Source organism: Anabrus simplex, chromosome 1, assembly GCF_040414725.1.
Source record: "Anabrus simplex isolate iqAnaSimp1 chromosome 1, ASM4041472v1, whole genome shotgun sequence".
NCBI classification, from domain to species: domain Eukaryota; kingdom Metazoa; phylum Arthropoda; class Insecta; order Orthoptera; family Tettigoniidae; genus Anabrus; species Anabrus simplex.
Window position 1 is genome coordinate 1,560,445,681 of NC_090265.1, and position 20,227 is coordinate 1,560,465,907.

The 20,227-nt window shown below is 40.0% G+C and overlaps 1 protein-coding gene across 1 annotated transcript in view; it reads right to left on the reverse strand.

The window, feature by feature from the left end:
* Window positions 1–697: 697 nt before the first annotated feature.
* The window catches only part of LOC137502178 (uncharacterized), a 41,218-nt gene continuing 21,688 nt past the window's right edge, over window positions 698–20,227 (reverse strand). The window contains exon 3 of the mRNA XM_068229219.1: window positions 698–732. Within this exon, the coding sequence (XP_068085320.1) occupies window positions 705–732 (28 nt within the window). The 3' untranslated portion in view covers window positions 698–704. The remainder of the gene's footprint in view (window positions 733–20,227) is intronic.

Consider the following 20,227-nt stretch of genomic DNA (forward strand, 5'->3'; position numbering starts at 1 on the left):
TTTTATTAAGTACCGGTAATAAGTAGGCTATAATATGGTATACTAATTATTTAAAGATTTTTTTTATATGACCCTTGTAGTTGTCAATTAACTTTTTATGTAAGCTTTGTATTTTTGGCAGCCTCCAAATGGGGGAAGCAGAAATAAATGCATTTCTCTCTCTCTAATAGAAATGGAACACTGAACTGGGTCCAACCACACCTTATATATGCCTCCCTCCACCTTTCCCCTTCAACTCATCATGACATAACCAGTTTGGGCTGTGGCTGTCCAATCAGGAGAGAAAGATTTACTTCACTCGATCTCCAGTAGAATTGTTCTGCAAAGCCAAACCTTAAAATAGAACTTCCAGGCCCATAGCTACCATACTGATGTCCTCCTACTGGCTGAGTTGTTGATGCAGACATTACTCATAAATTTTCCAATGTTTCCAGCAGCTCTGTAAATAACTCTGTATTTCACAATACCGTTCAAAATAAATTATGTACAGGGTCCAACATCGAGACCTTCCTGCTTCTATACTTACCATATAAATAAATGAATACACAAATAACCATAATAATAATAAAAAATATAATGTGATGTGATAAATACAGTGCGTAGGGTGTGATACAAGGAGTATAATTTAGGCTTCATAGTGGAGTACCGAGGCACATGAGCACACAGAAGTGATGAAGACAGCCTGCAATAGCGAGTGGACATGGTCATCTCAAAGAAGCGGCATGATTACGCCTATAGAAACCAAACAAAACTGAACTCATCAACTATATACATGTTCAGGATAAATAAACAAACAAACAAATAAAGAAAAGAAAGAAAGCACATAAACTACTAAATGAAACTGAATTCACCAGTATTTACAGGAGATGTTGAGAGTTATCTCCTTGAACTGCGATACAAACTTCACATCTTATGAGATTTTGAAACACACATTGCAGTTTACGAACACTGATGGAATGTTTTTTTAAATTCAACTGTAGTTCAAGAATTATTCCTGTAAACTTTTCCTTGAGAGTTCCCCATAGATAAAATTTGCAATTATCTTAGATTAGGCAAATGAGGGGACCAATGGCCTTTACTGATGATCTGATCATCATCAAACACTTCCTGCAACCGTCGTATAGAGTTATGCATTGTATAGGCCGTCGCACCATCCTGATGGAAATAGGTGTAATAGCCGTATCTTTTTTCTTCTTCAGTCAGTTTGAGAATGCTGTGAATATAACAGTTGGAAGTAATCATGTCCTGAAAAAATATCTGTCTGATAATTTGTCGAGCACTAACAGCACACCATACATCCACCTTCACATTGTACAGAGGTCTCGGCTGTTAAGTGTGTGGATTCTCTGTATCCCAGATCCTATTGTTCTGTGAACTGACATACCCACTCACATCAAACCATGCTTTTTCACTCATAAAAAGAAAGTTCGTATCCACGAGACCTTTGTGGACACTATCCATTATACAAAAAAAAAAACCCTGGCACTACAGCCCTGACAGGTCTTGACTGTGGCTCAGCCCAAAGGCCTGCAGATTACGAGGTGACTCACGGTCAGTGCAACAAATCCTCTTGTTCGTTATTCTTGGTTTTCTAGACCGGGGTCACCTCTCACAGTCAGATGGCTCTTCAATTGTAATCATGTAGGCTGAGTGGATCTCGAACCAATCCTCAGGACCAGGCAAAAATCCCTAACCTGGCTGGAATTGAACTGGAACTGGGGCTTCTGCGTGAGAGGCAAGCATGCTACATCTAGACTGTGGGACCGGACACTATTCATTAGCCAATTGCAAAATCTTATTATTACAATGAAATCTGTAGGCTGTAGGTTATGGACTGAATGATTCTGGTAAGATCGTAAATGTAATAATTTTGTTGCATTACATGCTGACAAATGTGAAATAACAGTTTTATGATCTACTCTCCGAAGCAAATTATGTGTACTGACTTCCAGTCTTTCTGTATATCTTCTAACCTCTCCTTTGTGAGAGCTGTTCTCCTTTGCCTGTTTTTCTTATTAGTTACAGAATCAGTACTATGCCACTTGTGAAGGAGTTGTTGCACAGAATGTTTTTGTTCTGTAGAACTGGGAAACTGTCTATGGAATGTTCAAAGGCAAGTATTAACTGGTTTCTTCTTGTGCAAATAACACTCTGCCAAAAATATTCTGTGTGTTGCAGAGTACTAAACCATTGTGATAATAACCTCACAACACACCTTAAAACTTCAATAGTTTCTAGCGAATGCTACATCAGCTGTTAAGGCTCTTTACCACAACAAGTTTGACACAAACCATATGGCACTCACTTGGGGATTCCCATGACCTGTGAGCAGAAGTATGAAGTCTTAAACTCATTTAATTCAAAGTTTCAGCATTAGTTGATAATTCACTTACATAAATTTTTCATCATTTAAAAAGAGCAAAGGTATTTGAGCAAGCTTTAGTATCTGATGTTGATGCAGGCTTCATTCGTTGCTCAAAGCACTGCCCAGGTCTCAGCTGAATCAGACTTTCTGATAGTTCATGTACCATGTGGAGGAAGATGTTGTACTCAGTACATTTCTTGATTAGAAAGCACACATTTTCAAAACTGTTAATGAAGCTGATTCACTCTCTGCACACAGTTTGTTCAAGAAGGCTGGTAAAATATCTGTGTAAGTCTTTTGTAATGATTTTAGTCAATAGATTGTAAAAGATAGATATGGGTTTGTAATTTTCAAAATTTGTACTGCCACCTTTCTTAAAGAACAGAGTGACCTCTGCATTTTTCCAAGAGTACAGAGTTTTGTCTTCCTCAAGAAACTTATTCAGGAGCATCACAAGTGCCTTCTCAAGAGCTGTTACTCCTTCTGGCTATGGTCATGATATCAACAGTCACATAAAACTACAAGCTACTACTTGCTCCTCCAACTTCAATTGTAATCAAGTCCTCTCTTGGCACATACAGTAGTAGATCGCAATAGGGTTAATGCTGCTCTCAGTTCCAGTCATTGATTTGCTGCAGCACTTCTGACCCCACATTCATGGCCACTTGGTTTGGCCCACCCAGCTGTTGCATGGGAGGAATTGACGGACTGCTAAGTTTGCAGTTATTTTCAATATTTCTGTAATCTTGTTCTTCTCTATAATAAGTTCTCTATGGTTGTTCTTTATTTTATGGATTACCACCTTTCCTCTTGACCAAACCGGAATACTGGACTCTGATGTTGCCATTTCTCAGAGGTTTTCCTGATAAGTAGATTTACAGCCTTTGGTTTATTGTGATGACTTCCTTCTAATTCTTATTCAGATCTGCAGACTCCAAGGAGTCCCATCTGTTATTCTTTTGGTCCCTAATCAGCATCTCTGTTTCAGAACTGATTATCAGGTTTCTCAGCTTCCTCCATATAAACTCTTAACATGGCTGTTCAAATGTATTCTGTGATTTTTCTTAAAACCATGTTCGGCTCCAGACCCTGTAGTTATTTTAATAGTAATAGATTCCTTTTTATCTAGCAAATATATTTCTCCTCTTTACTGTGTGCTTTCTCTCCAAGTGTGTGTCAGTTTGATGTTTTGCCCTGACCAGTGTATGATCAGTATCAAAATAGTTCAGAACTGACTTGTTTGAACATGCCTGTGGCCAGGATGTGGTCAAATTTGTTTTGACTGTGTGTTTTGTTTTTCTTTTAGTCCATTCCCTCCTGATATGCTTTTTGAAGAAGGCATTCGGTCAGTAGATTCTATCTTTCCTGAGGAAAACAGTAGTCATTTACCCTCTCCCAAACAAAATGTGCCAATGCACGGTGCATCTGTTGCAGTTCTTGTTCCAAGTTCGGCATTGGAATCACCTATTAAGATGGTGAGTTTAACATTATCCACCCACTTTGCTGCTGTCTAACCGTTACCACCCTCTAGGTCCCCGGTACGACCTAGGGATGATGGGTCAATAACCTTACCCACCAGAGTGAGAGGAGAAGAGAGAGGGAAAAGGACCGAGAGAGAGAGAGAGAGAGAGAGAGAGAGAGAGATAGAGATAGATAGATATAAAGAGAGAGGAGGAGACCCTGGTGAGAAGGTTGCTAGCGTGTCCGCCCCAAATTAGGAGTTTAAGCGAACACGAGGGAGAACGATGGGCACAAGAAAAATGACAACAAAGGTCCGAGCACAATAAAACCACAAGAAACCATAGAAATTACCAAAGGATGAAGTTACCACACTTACCGGAAGCAGCGGAGGAAGACGACTTAAGGCCGTGGAAGCTAATACATAAGAAAATCGGTGACAGTGCTCCACCGAACGTGGCGAATGAAAACCAACACTTAAATGGAATTAAAGAACTTTAATAGAAAGGTAAATTGGAGGTAACCAATAAAATCATTAAGCTGAGAAAACCAATGTTAATTTTAAAAAGTAAATAACAATTAATAAAATGAAACAGAAAATACCAGGTATGGTTTGAAAAAAATTAATTCATTAGTAATCAACAATTAATGAGAATAGATTTTCTTTAACAGATAATAAATTATAATTATTGTGAGAACAACAAAAGAAAAGAAAAGGATGACCTCCGTACCCTAATGTGATTCGAAAACAACGGAAAACAAATTGACCTCCTTACATAAATACTACCTTGAATAAAAATGTGATCGATCACGGATAATTAATTAATTAAAAATATCATACTCAGTTAACAAGGTTTTCAGTAAAATTGATTTTCAACGCGGCCGCTTCTCATGATTACCATAATTAAATTTTTCAATTTCCACCGAGGACAGTTTCCAAGACATGTAGAAAATTTACGTAGAAATACACAACCACCCGGGCCAAGAAAAGGTAACACAACTTTAAAGGGTGGCCAAAATTAATTAATTAACTTTAAAACAGTAAACAATACACTCAACTCGGAAATATATAATTCAAGATCCACACAGGCTCAATGCGCCAGACTACATCAAAATCCCGACAACAATACCCAGACAAAACCGTTGCCAAGGTAACCACCAAACAAAAGCAACGCCTCCAAAAAAACAAGGAGGAAAACCGGCAAGAGAAATTAATTCACAGAAAACCCAGGGGGGGGGGGGAGAAAACATACCTAACAAAGGGGAAAACAAATCACAGGAAGGCAAACAGAAACCCCAAAGAAAGTTAAGCCCGGTATCTTGGAGACTGTACCTTGGTTCACAAGGAAAGTTACAATTTAAGGTGCCAAAAAAACTCATTTTAATTTTAATTTAAAAATCCCAATTCAGTTCACTGTGGACCTTCCACATTAATGTGATTAGTTGCCGAAACTGTTTTTCAGATTTTCATAACCGCACACGCCAATAAGTACCAATTTAACGACGAAGTTTAAATCATTATTATTATTATTATTATTATTATTATTATTATTATTATTATTATTATTATTATTATTATTATTATTATTATTATTATTATTATTATTATTATTATTATATTTCCGGAAATCGCCGAAAATATCAAAATCCTCTTCTGGACGACGCTTAAGATGTTTCAAACACTGGTACATACCTTTGGTGGTGAAGAAATTGTGAGAAATCCAAAGCTGGCCATTGTTGAAAAGAATGCAGTCACGAGGTCAGCAACAAGACCTTGTTAGCAAGTATCCAGGAGAAATATAGTTGCAAAAATATAATCGGAGGACATGGTAGGAGGTCTTCAACTAGTTCTGCGGGGGAATATCCCCGTTAATGGAATGGTTACGGCGGTTTGAAGGTAATCCACCACTCCATGGCGTAGCGCTCAATCACACTCACGTTCATGATGGCTGCCCCAAGCGAACTGAGTCTCGCGTCAGCAAGCGAGGAGGAGGCAAGTCCACCTGGTAGCAGGCAGGCGCATGCGCAGTTACGCGCAACCACACGAAGCCAGACAATGGCGCGCTGTATACAGTACTTAAAAATGGTATGTTGGCGAAAAGCCGATTGACACAGATTTTCCATGGCACAAGACCAGTCCAAAAAGGTTATAAAGGGAGGCTCACACTATTTAATATTGTCTCAGCCCTCCCGCCCCGAAACGACAACAAAATCTCATGCATATGCCATCAATGATGTGGTGGTCACACATAAACTAACTTTGGGTGAAGTAGTCCAACAGAAAACGACCACCAGGATAAACTAGTTTTAGTTAGAAGTTCACATGACCAGGTTAATAGTTTAAGACACAGTTCCATATTACGTTGTTTTTAGAAATAATTGGCGGGGTGCGATCAACATCAGTGTCCAGAAACGTTAACCGAGCACTCAGAAAATCACCAGAGTAATGTTTTTCATTAAATAGAGAGCACAATGACCAGAGTTCACCAAATATTCAGGTCCACCCGATATACATTGGTTCGATGCATCACACAATGATATAGTTTTTGACATGACGCAGTTCACCTTTGAGGTTGGCAACTCTTACACAAATCACAGATATACTGACCAAAATCAAACGAAAACCACATGACTATTAGTCCACGCATCCAGGTTTTTTTTCTAAATCACGGTGGTAAATTAATTTTAATGCACGAATACCTTTACAAGTCTCCTTTGATATTAAGGAAATGCATGATCTCGTGTTGCAAAAAAGGTGACAACAGGGGAATGAAACGCATCGGAAGACCCGGATGGGGGCAAAACCACAAGAAGAAGGAGAAAAAAAGGCAAACCAGGAAATTAAAAGCAGGTGAGTATTCAGTTACAGGATCGATAGATCCGCCAATTAACTTTACATTATGCTAGTTACCAACCAACTAGCTGAAGCCCAGAGCTTTCCACTTGGTCCGATTTAACACCGAAGGAAAAGAAGGGTCCATTCAACGACAATTAAGAAATCAATGGGAAACTACATAAAATATACAAGGTTACTCTACCACGACGGATACTTAGCAATGACACGTAGAGAAACAATTAACAAGAACACATAGAACATAGGGTACAAACCAACACTTAATACCAACCAGGACTAAGGCAGATATCCCGAATAGATCATGAAAATAACGGAAGGGAAGGCAGTAATATTACTCAAGCACAAATCACCCCATGAAAAATATATAAATAAAGGTACAGGACCACTCAAAGAATAGACAGCCTAGGAACATATGGTTTAGAATAGCAGGAGTTAAACTAAGAGGACACATGGATGACCTATCAAATTACACTTTTAGATATTGGAGTGACACACACACACACACACACAAAACCACGGAGTGGCGAACTCGTCAATCGGTCCAGGGTTAAGGACGAGGGGTTGAGCAAAATACAAACTACACTGGGAGCGGCAACTAATCCTTGTTCACCAACAAAACACAGGGAAGGACTCAAGCATAGAAAACCTAATATTTGAACAGACCAACGGAAAACCATCAGAGAGAAGGGACGCAGAAACCACTCGAGTTACAGAGAGGTAAGACGGGCAACAGTAGAATCGATGGGCAATCAGGAGACTCCTATAGGTTACCAGATGGAAAAATCGCGATCAGTCAGTCATCCATAACGGCCACATCAAAGTACAACTACAAGAAATAAATGCACGGGGCAACGTGGTACAGAATAGTAACCACAAACCTAATTCTGCGTGAGGAAGAACAAGTCGAAAATCCCAGAGCCAACAGATAACTAAGATTTGCCCACCCGAAGGTGTACCTCCTCGGAGTAGTGGATACCAAACCAACAGCCAAATCTACCGTGACACAGAGGTAAATTAAAGGACAAATTACATCCCAACCAAGGTGTCTTGACAGCCAAACAACGTAATCCAAACACGATTACATAAATAATGACAAGCTAGCAACACGGGTCACTCGTAGAGAGATAAAGGATAGCTATCCTCAACGCGTGCTCACAGACCACTAAACAAAATCAGCATAATACTAAGCAGAAATTACAATAGCAAACCCGGTACAGATTAAGGACTAGGTCCATCCCACAGAAACACAAAGGGAGAAATATCCTCAGGAAGGAAGTCCGACAGTACCACCGAAAACTCCACACGCCAACCGGTAGATAAGGAAAATTACACAACGTTACTAACTGTCCACAATTCAAAGGGATCCAACAACTCACAACAACATTACCAAGTTACAACACAGGAGATACAACCACAATGCTGGCAGAAGTGCACAAACCGAACGCCCACAGAAAAATCGGAAACAGATTTTCTACATAACCCCAAAACGACCCCCAAAATCAACAGGTTAGGAAGATAAATTCAGCCCAAAAACCCGTTACAGGAAAAATAATATAGAGGGTTCACATAGAATACCACTTTTAGAACAGACGCGAAGAGTGCCAAAAGGAGGAGTGTCAGATCACTCAATCATGTATGAATACAAACATCAGTATCCGGAAAAGAAACATCTTTAAGACACGCGGTCCATGCAGAAGGCAAGCAGGGAACATTTCCGACACCAATAGATCGTAACACACCACAATCAGAAATCGTACAATACTAAAATGTCACAAATAGCAACCCAATCATAACTAAGCACCACGCATCTTCAGACACACGTACACAATGAAAGGATGACAAAATGGTAAACACTCAGGCACCAGACACACTACCTTACATTCCATCCCAAGCACACCATAGCTCAGCAATGATTAAGTCATAAGATGATCGAAGTGTTCAGCGGAAGGAATCCGATGCGGAACCACAGAAGAAATAAGTCTTTGAAATTACATACTAAATGCCTAGAGAAAACAGAGGGTCAAACAAAGCACAATTTAAGTTAGACGTCATTAGATTTCCCCAATGGAACTTCGGTAGCGCACCACATAAGCATATGGTTTGATAACGTGGATAACCATTCCAAGGTACTAATACCACTATCACAAGACAATTAAGGAAAGACAATTCCTAACTACAAGGATCCACACCTAGAAACAGTAACATACAAGGAGTGCTAAATTAGAATAACCAACACAAGGCACAGAAAGGACCAGATCGACTCGCTCGCCATCCCACAGTATGAGTGCTAAGTTCACTAACGGTACAGGTCAGTTACCAAAGGTGCATCCATCCAGCGGAAGACGCGGTACAACTTGCCAGATCAACCGGGTTTAATTTGAGAAACATGAACGCGCCTAATTCGTTTTGCTACAGGGTCACTTACCAAAATTGAAACGGGAGACAAGAACTCCAACACAGTGCACGGGCCTTGGTACCTAGGGGCAAGTTTTGCCGAAAACTTATTCACGGCCTTACTTATTGGGTAGCACTTAACATACACCAGATCACCAACATTGAATTTTGACGGTTTCCTACCTTTATCGTACTGCCTTTTGACCTTTTCGTATGACACGGCTAGATTCCTTTTTGCTTCGTTCCAGATCTTTTGAACATCATTAGGCCTAGATAGGTCCGGGAGAAGATCCTCAATACATAGCAGGTTAGACATAGGGGAGTACGGGGTATAGCCAAACATTAAAGACATAGGCGTCTTACCATGAGACTCATGAGTAGCGGAATTAAAAGCATGGGCCAACCAATGCAGACAGGAGTCCCATTTGGACTGGTTGTCATGATGATACGCTATCAACGCAGACTTTAAGTTCCGATTCAACCTCTCTGCATAAGAAGGATTTGGGTAGTAAGGAATAGTGGTGACATGGGAAATGCCCAACTCAAACAGATACCTTTTGAAAGAGTTACTGGTGAAGGAACTAGCGTTGTCAGATACTAAGAACTTAGGTGGACCAAATGATGCAAAGATGGAATTTAGACAGGAGATAGAGGTACGTGAATTAGTGGACCTGGTGGGGAAGATCCAACAGAACCGGGAGAAGGCATCTATACAGACAAAAATGTGGGTGTTTCCCAAGGAAGATCGGGGGAGGGGACCTACGAAATCGATGAACAGTCGCTCCATGGGGCGCGACGCTTGTGATGAAGACAATAATCCCACCCGATTATTCAAATTAGGTTTGCTGATGGCGCAGGATTTACAAGATTTGACCATGTTCCTGATATCGCTATCCATTTTCTTCCAAACAAAGAATTGCCTGATTTTCAGACGAGTTTTGAAATTTCCTAGATGACCGCCAAGGGGTGAACAGTGGTAATATTTGAAAATGACAGGTACCAGAACTTTTGGAACGACAATTTTGGAATTATGGTCCTTGCGACCCTTACAACAGAGAACACCCTTAGATAAGGAGTAAGGTTTTACTTCGATCCCGCTACTGATTGTGTCAATGATCCTTTTCAGATCCGGATCAGTTTTTTGATGATCTCCAATTTCTTGGTACAGCAACGGGGAATCGGTGAGGATGGCACTAACTCCAACAGTATTGACAGCAAGCTCATCGACACACGGGTTGGCTTCCGCACAAGGATTACCATCAAACATCCTGCTCAAACCATCGGCAATGATGTTCTCTGACCCACGAATGTGGCGAACATTGAAATTAAAGGATGAGATCCGTAATGCCCATCTAGTTATCCTACCGGTCCTTTTTGGTCGGTTCAACACCCAAGAAAGAGCCTGATTATCGGTCTCCAGATCAAAGTTGACGTGTTCAATGAATGATCGAAATTTTTCCAGTGCAAACAGCACAGCTAGACACTCTAGTTCATAAATGGAGTACTTAGATTCCAGATCATTGAGGACCCTGGATACGTAGGCCACCGGCCTACGCCCATCTTCATGTTCTTGTAACAGAACGCCAGCAATAGCACGCCCGGAGGCATCAGTTTGGACAATGAAACGTTTCTCAAAATCAGGAATAGCTAACAAAGGTGCATTAGTCAATGCGACCTTCAATGAATTGAAAGCTTCCTCCTGGGCTTTACCCCAAGTTAATTTTACATTCTTTCTCCTAAGGTCGTTCAACGGGGCAGCCACCTCAGCAAAGTTAGGGATGAATTTTCTAAAAAAAATTGACCATACCAATGAATCGAGCAATGCCCTTGACATCTTTGGGAAGTGGAAAATCCCTAATGGCTTGAGTTCTGGAATGATCTATGGAAACGCCTTCAGAAGAAACTACATGTCCCAAGAAAGACATGCTGGGTCTGGCGAAAACTACCTTTGATAACTTCACTGTAAGGCCGGCTTTTTTTAACCGTAGCAATACCTCCCTGACGTGCACCATATGTTCCTCGAAGGTATTCGAATAAATTACCAAATCGTCCAGGTAATTAAAGACATAGTTGAACTTAATGTCAGAGAGAATGGAATTTAGCAACCTCGACAACACGGCTGCTCCACAACTGAGCCCGAACGGAAGCCTGAGGAACTCATACAAGTTCCAGTCGGTGATGAAGGCAGTGAGGGGAATGGATCTCTTCGATAAAGGCACTTGGTAATATGCCTGGTTCAAATCCAGGACAGTGAAAAATTTCGCACCCGAGAACCATCCAAAACAAGTATGAAGGTCGGGTAGAGGAATAGATTGGAGTACAATCTTACTATTTAGGGCCCTATAGTCAATCACAGCTCGATAACCACCAGAAGGTTTGGGTACCAAGAACACAGGGGACGCGTACGGAGAAGTGGAAGGTCTGATCACTCCGTCTCTCTCCATTTGCTCAACAATTTTCTTTAGTTCCAACATACGGGGTGGGGAAAGGCGGTAAGGAGGAGATCGAACAGGCTGCAGCTCAGACAACTCGATATCATACTCGAGTACGTCGGTCATGCCTAACTTGCTAGTGAACACATCGGGAAATTCCTTGCAAAGATCACGAACTTGCCGTGCTTCGGCGTCTCCTAAATGATTCAGGTCAAGCCGATCAATGTCACTAGACTCATCTGACTCAGGGTAACCCGCACACAAAACTTTAGGCATTTTCAAGGGAACGTTAATCAATTCAAATTTCAGGTCAGGTGAAAATTTAAAAAAGAAATTTCGACACTGAGGATCCAAAACAACACCGGCCCAAGATAGAAAATTGGTACCCAGAATAATGTTACATGATAAATTGGATGTCACCAAGCACTTGATCTTCCAAGTGAAATTCCCAATCCTCAACTTGACCTTCACAGTACCCAAAATATTTAAAAACTGACAATTAGCTGAAACACATCTTAGATTAGTGGGTTTTATTTCCGGAAGTTTACACGAGGATTTCTTTTGACAATACCGGGCATAATTCATCAAACATACTACGCTTCCAGTATCGAGAAGGGCATCTACGGGTTCATTATTGACCTCGACAAACGTGCACGTGCCAGAGGAGGGGGCATGAGCAGAAATACTATTGCACATGGGGGGACACACCGTTTTTTTACGAGATTCAGGGTTTACAAATTTAGTATGGGCAGACCTTGCCCTTTCCCTTTCTAGTCATTGAGTACCATATCTGTCTACCAAGGGGCAATTTTTTTAACATGCTGTCTAGAGCCACAGGAATAGCAAGCACCTGGACCACGTCTAACGTCAGGACAGGAATTTCTTAGATGATTTCGGGACCCACAGTTGTAACATTTACGGACATTCACTACTTTAGGTGTTGACGGAAGGACGGGACAATTGGTAGTAGTAGGGGGAGGGAAATTCACAGGTCTAGAGGTATCCCCATGTTTGACATCTTCAGCAAAGGAACAGGCCTCTTCCAATTCTTGAAAGGTAGTAGGGCAACGGGTTAAGGAAAGATAGGAGCGATACGCAGGAGATATTCCTTTTAAAATTCTAGAGACCATTTCACTTTCTGGCACAGAAATTCTAAAAACCTTGCAAAAGAATCATAGATCTAGCACATAAGTTAGTAGGTTCTCATGCAGGAACTGGGTTCGGAAACAGTGTTGGGGCACAAGACTTTGGAGAGCAAGAGAGGGAATAAATTTGGAAAGGACAAGTTCATGAAAGGTGCTAATCGATAAATTTTTAGAGATAGCTTCAGAAATTTCTCTCTTTAGGATCCCTTCACAATGAGGGAAGAGGGCGCGGAAAATCCCCAAATCATCGACTGAGTACACATTACCAGTCTCAGTCAACTCCACCAGAAACCGTAGGAATCGAATACACTCGTCGATAGAATTTACAGAAAAGCACTTCACTCCGCGAAAAACTTCCTTTAAACAGTTAGGCGATGGCGCCGAATTTAGCTTAGAGACTAGGCTTTCCAGTAAAGGAGCAGTCACACAACACGGACCCTGGGCATGGGACGAGGACGCAATTTGGTGAGAAGAGACACTCAGGGTAGGTACAGTAGGGTTAAGACCAGTAGAAATAGAACACTTCTCCATATCTCTGTTAATTAACAGCAAATCTAAATCAGAGGTGATGCCAGAAACCACCGTTAACAATCTAGCACATTCTGACACAAAAACAGAATCAGGCTTAATGGATAATATGTCCTGAGTTCGGCCCGAGTAGTGGTCAGCTCTGGCCCTCAGCCGGTTTACTTGGGCTTTGGACGGAGGCAATTCAATAAATTCTTCACGAATAATGTTAATTTCGTTAAGATTCTCACAGATTAAGTTAAGATACTCACCCACTCGACTCCTGTCAATAGTAAATAAGTTAATAGGGACCTGGGAGTTGGCTGATAGCAAGGCAGCGCACTCAGCGACAGTACGGGCAGGTTCAAGGCCACGAATGGATAACTCGTACTCCAATTTGGCACGACGCAGGAAGGAGGGGTTCGTAACGGCACGCGCCATGGTAGCAAACATGGAATAAAATAATTTAAAAAATTACACAAGATCCTTGCACTCCCTTTCACAATAGTTATTGACAATAACACTTTTAGTTTCTTAGTCTTTGATTTCCATCCACCAACATTCGCTACAGCACTGCACCAAGGAAGGGTAGGAGGGGAGGAAAGTTAGGCAGCACAAGGCAGAAACAACAGAGATTAGGCAGCAGAGCAACAACAACAACAACAACAACAACAACAGGTCTGCTACAACTCTCACCGGGTTCAGAACAACAGTGGAACAACAAAACAACCACCGCTCTGATACCACTCTAACCGTTACCACCCTCTAGGTCCCCGGTACGACCTAGGGATGATGGGTCAATAACCTTACCCACCAGAGTGAGAGGAGAAGAGAGAGGGAAAAGGAGAGAGAGAGAGAGAGAGAGAGGGAGATAGATAGATAGATATAAAGAGAGAGGAGGAGACCCTGGTGAGAAGGTTGCTAGCATGTCCGCCCCAAATTAGGAGTTTAAGCGAACACGAGGGAGAACGATGGGCACAAGAAAAATGACAACAAAGGTCCGAGCACAATAAAACCACAAGAAACCATAGAAATTACCAAAGGATGAAGTTACCACACTTACCGGAAGCAGCGGAGGAAGACGACTTAAGGCCGTGGAAGCTAATACATAAGAAAATCGGTGACAGTGCTCCACCGAACGTGGCGAATGAAAACCAACACTTAAATGGAATTAAAGAACTTTAATAGAAAGGTAAATTGGAGGTAACCAATAAAATCATTAAGCTGAGAAAACCAATGTTAATTTTAAAATGTAAATAACTATTAATAAAATGAAACAGAAAATACCAGGTATGGTTTGAAAAAAATTAATTCATTAGTAATCAACAATTAATGAGAATAGATTTTCTTTAACAGATAATAAATTATAATTATTGTGAGAACAACAAAAGAAAAGAAAAGGATGACCTCCGTACCCTAATGTGATTTGAAAACAACGGAAAACAAATTGACCTCCTTACATAAATACTACCTTGAATAAAAATGTGATCGATCACGGATAATTAATTAATTAAAAATATCATACTCAGTTAACAAGGTTTTCAGTAAAATTGATTTTCAACGCGGCCGCTTCTCATGATTACCATAATTAAATTTTTCAATTTCCACCGAGGACAGTTTCCAAGACATGTAGAAAATTTACGTAGAAATACACAACCACCCGGGCCAAGAAAAGGTAACACAACTTTAAAGGGTGGCCAAAATTAATTAATTAACTTTAAAACAGTAAACAATACACTCAACTCGGAAATATATAATTCAAGATCCACACAGGCTCAATGCGCCAGACTACATCAAAATCCCGACAACAATACCCAGACAAAACCGTTGCCAAGGTAACCACCAAACAAAAGCAACGCCTCCAAAAAACAAGGAGGAAAACCGGCAAGAGAAATTAATTCACAGAAAACCCAGGGGGGGGAGAAAACATACCTAACAAAGGGGAAAACAAATCACAGGAAGGCAAACAGAAACCCCAAAGAAAGTTAAGCCCGGTATCTTGGAGACTGTACCTTGGTTCACAAGGAAAGTTACAATTTAAGGTGCCAAAAAAACTCATTTTAATTTTAATTTAAAAATCCCAATTCAGTTCACTGTGGACCTTCCACATTAATGTGATTAGTTGCCGAAACTGTTTTTCAGATTTTCATAACCGCACACGCCAATAAGTACCAATTTAACGACGAAGTTTAAATCATTATTATTATTATTATTATTATTATTATTATTATTATTATTATTATTATTATTATTATTATTATTATTATTATTATTATTATATTTCCGGAAATCGCCGAAAATATCAAAATCCTCTTCTGGACGACGCTTAAGATGTTTCAAACACTGGTACATACCTTTGGTGGTGAAGAAATTGTGAGAAATCCAAAGCTGGCCATTGTTGAAAAGAATGCAGTCACGAGGTCAGCAACAAGACCTTGTTAGCAAGTATCCAGGAGAAATATAGTTGCAAAAATATAATCGGAGGACATGGTAGGAGGTCTTCAACTAGTTCTGCGGGGGAATATCCCCGTTAATGGAATGGTTACGGCGGTTTGAAGGTAATCCACCACTCCATGGCGTAGCGCTCAATCACACTCACGTTCATGATGGCTGCCCCAAGCGAACTGAGTCTCGCGTCAGCAAGCGAGGAGGAGGCAAGTCCACCTGGTAGCAGGCAGGCGCATGCGCAGTTACGCGCAACCACACGAAGCCAGACAATGGCGCGCTGTATACAGTACTTAAAAATGGTATGTTGGCGAAAAGCCGATTGACACAGATTTTCCATGGCACAAGACCAGTCCAAAAAGGTTATAAAGGGAGGCTCACACTATTTAATATTGTCTCAGCTGTTAGGTCTTACAGTGTTGCTCAATTTCTTCATACGTCAAAACAGAAGTAGGCAGATATACTGTACTTGTATTATCAGCATGTGATATTTGCTATTGATATTGAGCACTGTGTAGATGACTGTATCCAAAATTGCCTGTATCTTGGTAATAAGATGCTTCATCGTGCCGTGTATCAGTAAATCTTTGGAAGAGAAGGTACCGTATCCTGATTTCCTTTTTTTAAAAATACAATTGGCTTTACATCGCACCAACACAGATAGGTCTTACGGTGATGATGGGATAGGAAAAGCCTAGGAGTGGGAAGGAAGTGGCCATGGCCTTAATTAAGGTACAGCCTCAGTATTTCCCTGGTCTGAAAATGGGAAACCACAGAAAACCATCTTCAGGGCTGCCAACAGTGGGGTTCTAACTCACTATCTCCCGAATGGAAGCTCATAGCTGTGCAGCCCTAACTGCACGGCCAACTTGCCCGGTATATTCTGATTTGAAGATGGTAACTATTTTAACAGTCTGGTTTCGTTGATCCACAGTAGGCTAACTAATGCAGATGAAATTTGAATTTGTCGTACAAGGACAAGATAAAGCTCATTTTAAGCCTTACAACATGAGATTTTTTTGGAAAATCCCTTTGGGATAACCAAAAACCACATTTTAAGACCCTAAAACCAACTGTTTTCAAGATATTGGCACCACACTGCCACCGTTTCGGTCAAGTGCTGGAGAGCTTATGATGACAAACTCATGAATGAGGCCACTGGAAATGTTACAACTTCTGCTTGGCCAGATTGTGTAAGACATTCAGAAAGATTGCAGGAAGAACATATCATTCTGTGAGAGAATTTAACAGTCTTCACTGTCAGTTGTCTCATTTACAGCAATACGACCGGACATGCTTCTGTGGTCTATCAGGCAGCTTTATACTTACCTTTGAACTAAATTTTACTCATCATACACATCTTCTTTTCTTTTATATCTTCTACCTTTCACTTTTAATACTTTGCAGCTTTTCAGACTCATTTTAGTCACAATGTTATATTTCTACCAGGCTTTCTTAGAGCTCCACTATACTGTGGATTGTTTCTGTATACTCTAAAACCTGCTAATCAGAGATGATTCTATTTTTCATTTCTATCTTCTATACCTAGAAAAGACAAGCTCATTTGGTTCATATGTCAAACTTGGAGTAGGCAAATATACTTGTATTATCAGCATATGGTATTTAGGGTGATCAACTGTTCAAGGACAGAATGAGGGACAAGACAATCAAAACAAGGGGATATTCCACAATTTTGGGGGACAGCTACATTTTTAGTAGTCATTTTAAAACAACAAATATTTCAACATTTTCAAAAGCATGGTGTTGTCACATTCCCTCTTTTTTGACCAAGAGTATTCTTACTGTGTAATAACATAGAAAAAAAATGCATTTACCAATCTTTACTGTACAATTCCTTTTCCAGTCTGTGGGATGAAGACCCTTCATCCATTTCTATCTTCTATACCTAGAAAAGACAAGCTGAATAGCAAATGCCTTCTTGCAATGTTTGCAAAACAACTTGTGGACATTACTTTAATCAGGAGATAAGTACAGCGTGTTGGTTTCCCACTTTGTATTGTAAGCACATATGTGTTTAGTTTTCCCCTTTTGCCTTTTCAAATTTAAAGGATGGCTTTCTTTTTTGTGATGAGGTAGAAGTACAGTCATCACTATCCGATGACAAATCCATTTCAAAAATCATAAAACCTTTAAGAAAAACACTAGTTAATACCACACATCCATGCTGATGTGTTAACGGTAACTCAGAAGTCGGAACGTACATCCAGAATGTTTCTCCAAAGATGCTCTAACCTGCTTTTTTGCACTTTCAAAGATCATACTGTTGGTAACAGTTACATTATGTTAGGTTGATGACTGAACAATTACGTATTATGAAAATTCGCTCAGAAAGAAAACAATTGCGGGAAAAATGACGCCCCATGCGGGGCATTTACAAAATATGTTAAAATGCAGGATGGTTGTCACCCTAGATGTATTTGCTTTCATCTTAAGCATTGTGTAGATGATTCTATCCCAAACTGCTGAACGAAAAATAAAGGTTATAGGGAAGTATTTTATAAAACAAGCCAACTTCAAAAACAATGTCGGAGGACACAATTTGAGCGTCAGTATAATTCAATAGTGACAGGCAGTAGACAAGAGAGCCTGCCATATAATGAACACTCATCAACTCGATGGTGACTTCAACAACAACCTTGGAATAGGCAAGGGGATCAGCCTTTATAATGACAACTATGGAATTCAACTGTGACTGGTTGTAGGCAGGGAACCCTGCCATTATAATGAGAACTTCCAAAGTTGAGTGTGAAGGGGTTTGCAATTATGATGGAAACACCCCAAATTGATTGTGACTGGCAGTGGGGAAGAGAGCCTGTCATTATACTGAAAACTTCCCAACTCGATTGTGAATGGCAGTAGGAAATGGGGACCTGTCATTATAATGAAAACTCTCCAACTTGAATTTGATGGGAACTTGGAAAGGGACCCTGCCTTTGTAATATAAACTCCCCAAATCGATTGTGACTAGCGGTAGGCAAGGGGGCCCTGCCATTTTAATCTTAACTCCCCAACTCAACTGCGATTAACAGTAGGAAATGGAACCTGCCATTATAACATAAACTCCCCAACCCTGAGCTTATGTGAATAATGATGTATTGCGACCTCGTATATAGACAACAAAGATGTTCCACCTATCAATATTTATTATAAACAGATTCACATCAATACCGGTTTTGGCCTCCATGGCCATCATCAGCTGGTATATTACAATATTGTAGCCATTAGACATTGGTGTATGTCACAAAGATGTTATTATGATTAGAGCATCCGGATGTCTAATGGGGTATTGTGAACTCTCCGTGGAGATTCTCGGGTAACACTAAGAGCAATGCAGTCTAATAAAATCTTACAATGAGTATATAGTATTTTACCTAGAATTCCAAATGCAATGTAGATTTCTGTAGCAAGAATGGGTACATGAGCTAGTTATTTATAAATTGAAGACTCTGTAGTAGCATCCAAGGAATCCAAGAAAATTCCAGAATACTAAATGAGCAGGTTTTCTTGAGCACTCAGCTTCCTAATACTCACTCAGTATTCAATCAACACTATGAGGAGCTAGCAACATTGAAATCTGTAATGCACTTTAACCATCTTGACATATCGAAGTTTTACTACAAATCTTGCAGTCCTGTGATGCTTTCCATGTTAAGTGTGTTGTGTTCTGGTGTTAATAGCTGGTTTTCTGTAATTCATTTAAAGTGATTAACTGAACTCGATAATCACTATAGCTGAATCAACTTTGACCTTCCTGACATATCGTTACTACAAATCTTGCAGTTCTGTTATGCTTTCCATATTAGTGTGTTGTGTTCTGGTGTTAATAACTTGTTTTCTGTGATTGATTTGAAGTGATTAACTGAAGTGGATAATCACTATGGCTGAATCAACATCAACATCACGTGTATAGTCGTTCAAGAAAAGAATGAACATATGGTATTGTACAAGTTTCTTGCAGGTACACTTTTTCAGAACTACTGACCCTATAGATATAATGTTTGTTGAGGGTATCCAAAGAGTTTGTAGCTACATGGGAGGTGAATTGTATTTTTATAATTAAAATGAAGTTTGATAAAGTATTAAATGCAAGAAACACTCAATAGCATGCTCTCATATTTTTATTCGAGTGACTGTACATCAGGAACTCCAAACTCCTCCTTGGAAAGATACTCGTACAACCATTCACAGTGAAGCCAGAAAAATAATAACTACAGTGGTGGAATGCTGTGACTCTAAAAAGGAGAACCATCATTAGATGATCGTGCTTAACACGTCAATAGAATGAGCGAACAAGCCTGCAGGTTATAAGAGAAAAAGTTTTAGCACTATCAGGAGAATAATTTTGTGCGTCTCATCCCAATGAATTTCCAAATCTCAGAATATACTCTGATAATGTTTGAGCAATGCTACTGTATGTTAATCAATTTTTCATCAATGACTCATAAAAGTTGTTAAAAATTCAGTAAGAGGTACATGTAGCACGTTTGTTAAATTCAAAAAATCTATATCAGGGCGAAGTATGAGATTGACATGTTGGAACTAACAAGTCATTTTCGTTGACACAGGAACAGAAAACAGTATTGAGTAGCAGAAGTTTCCCTATAAT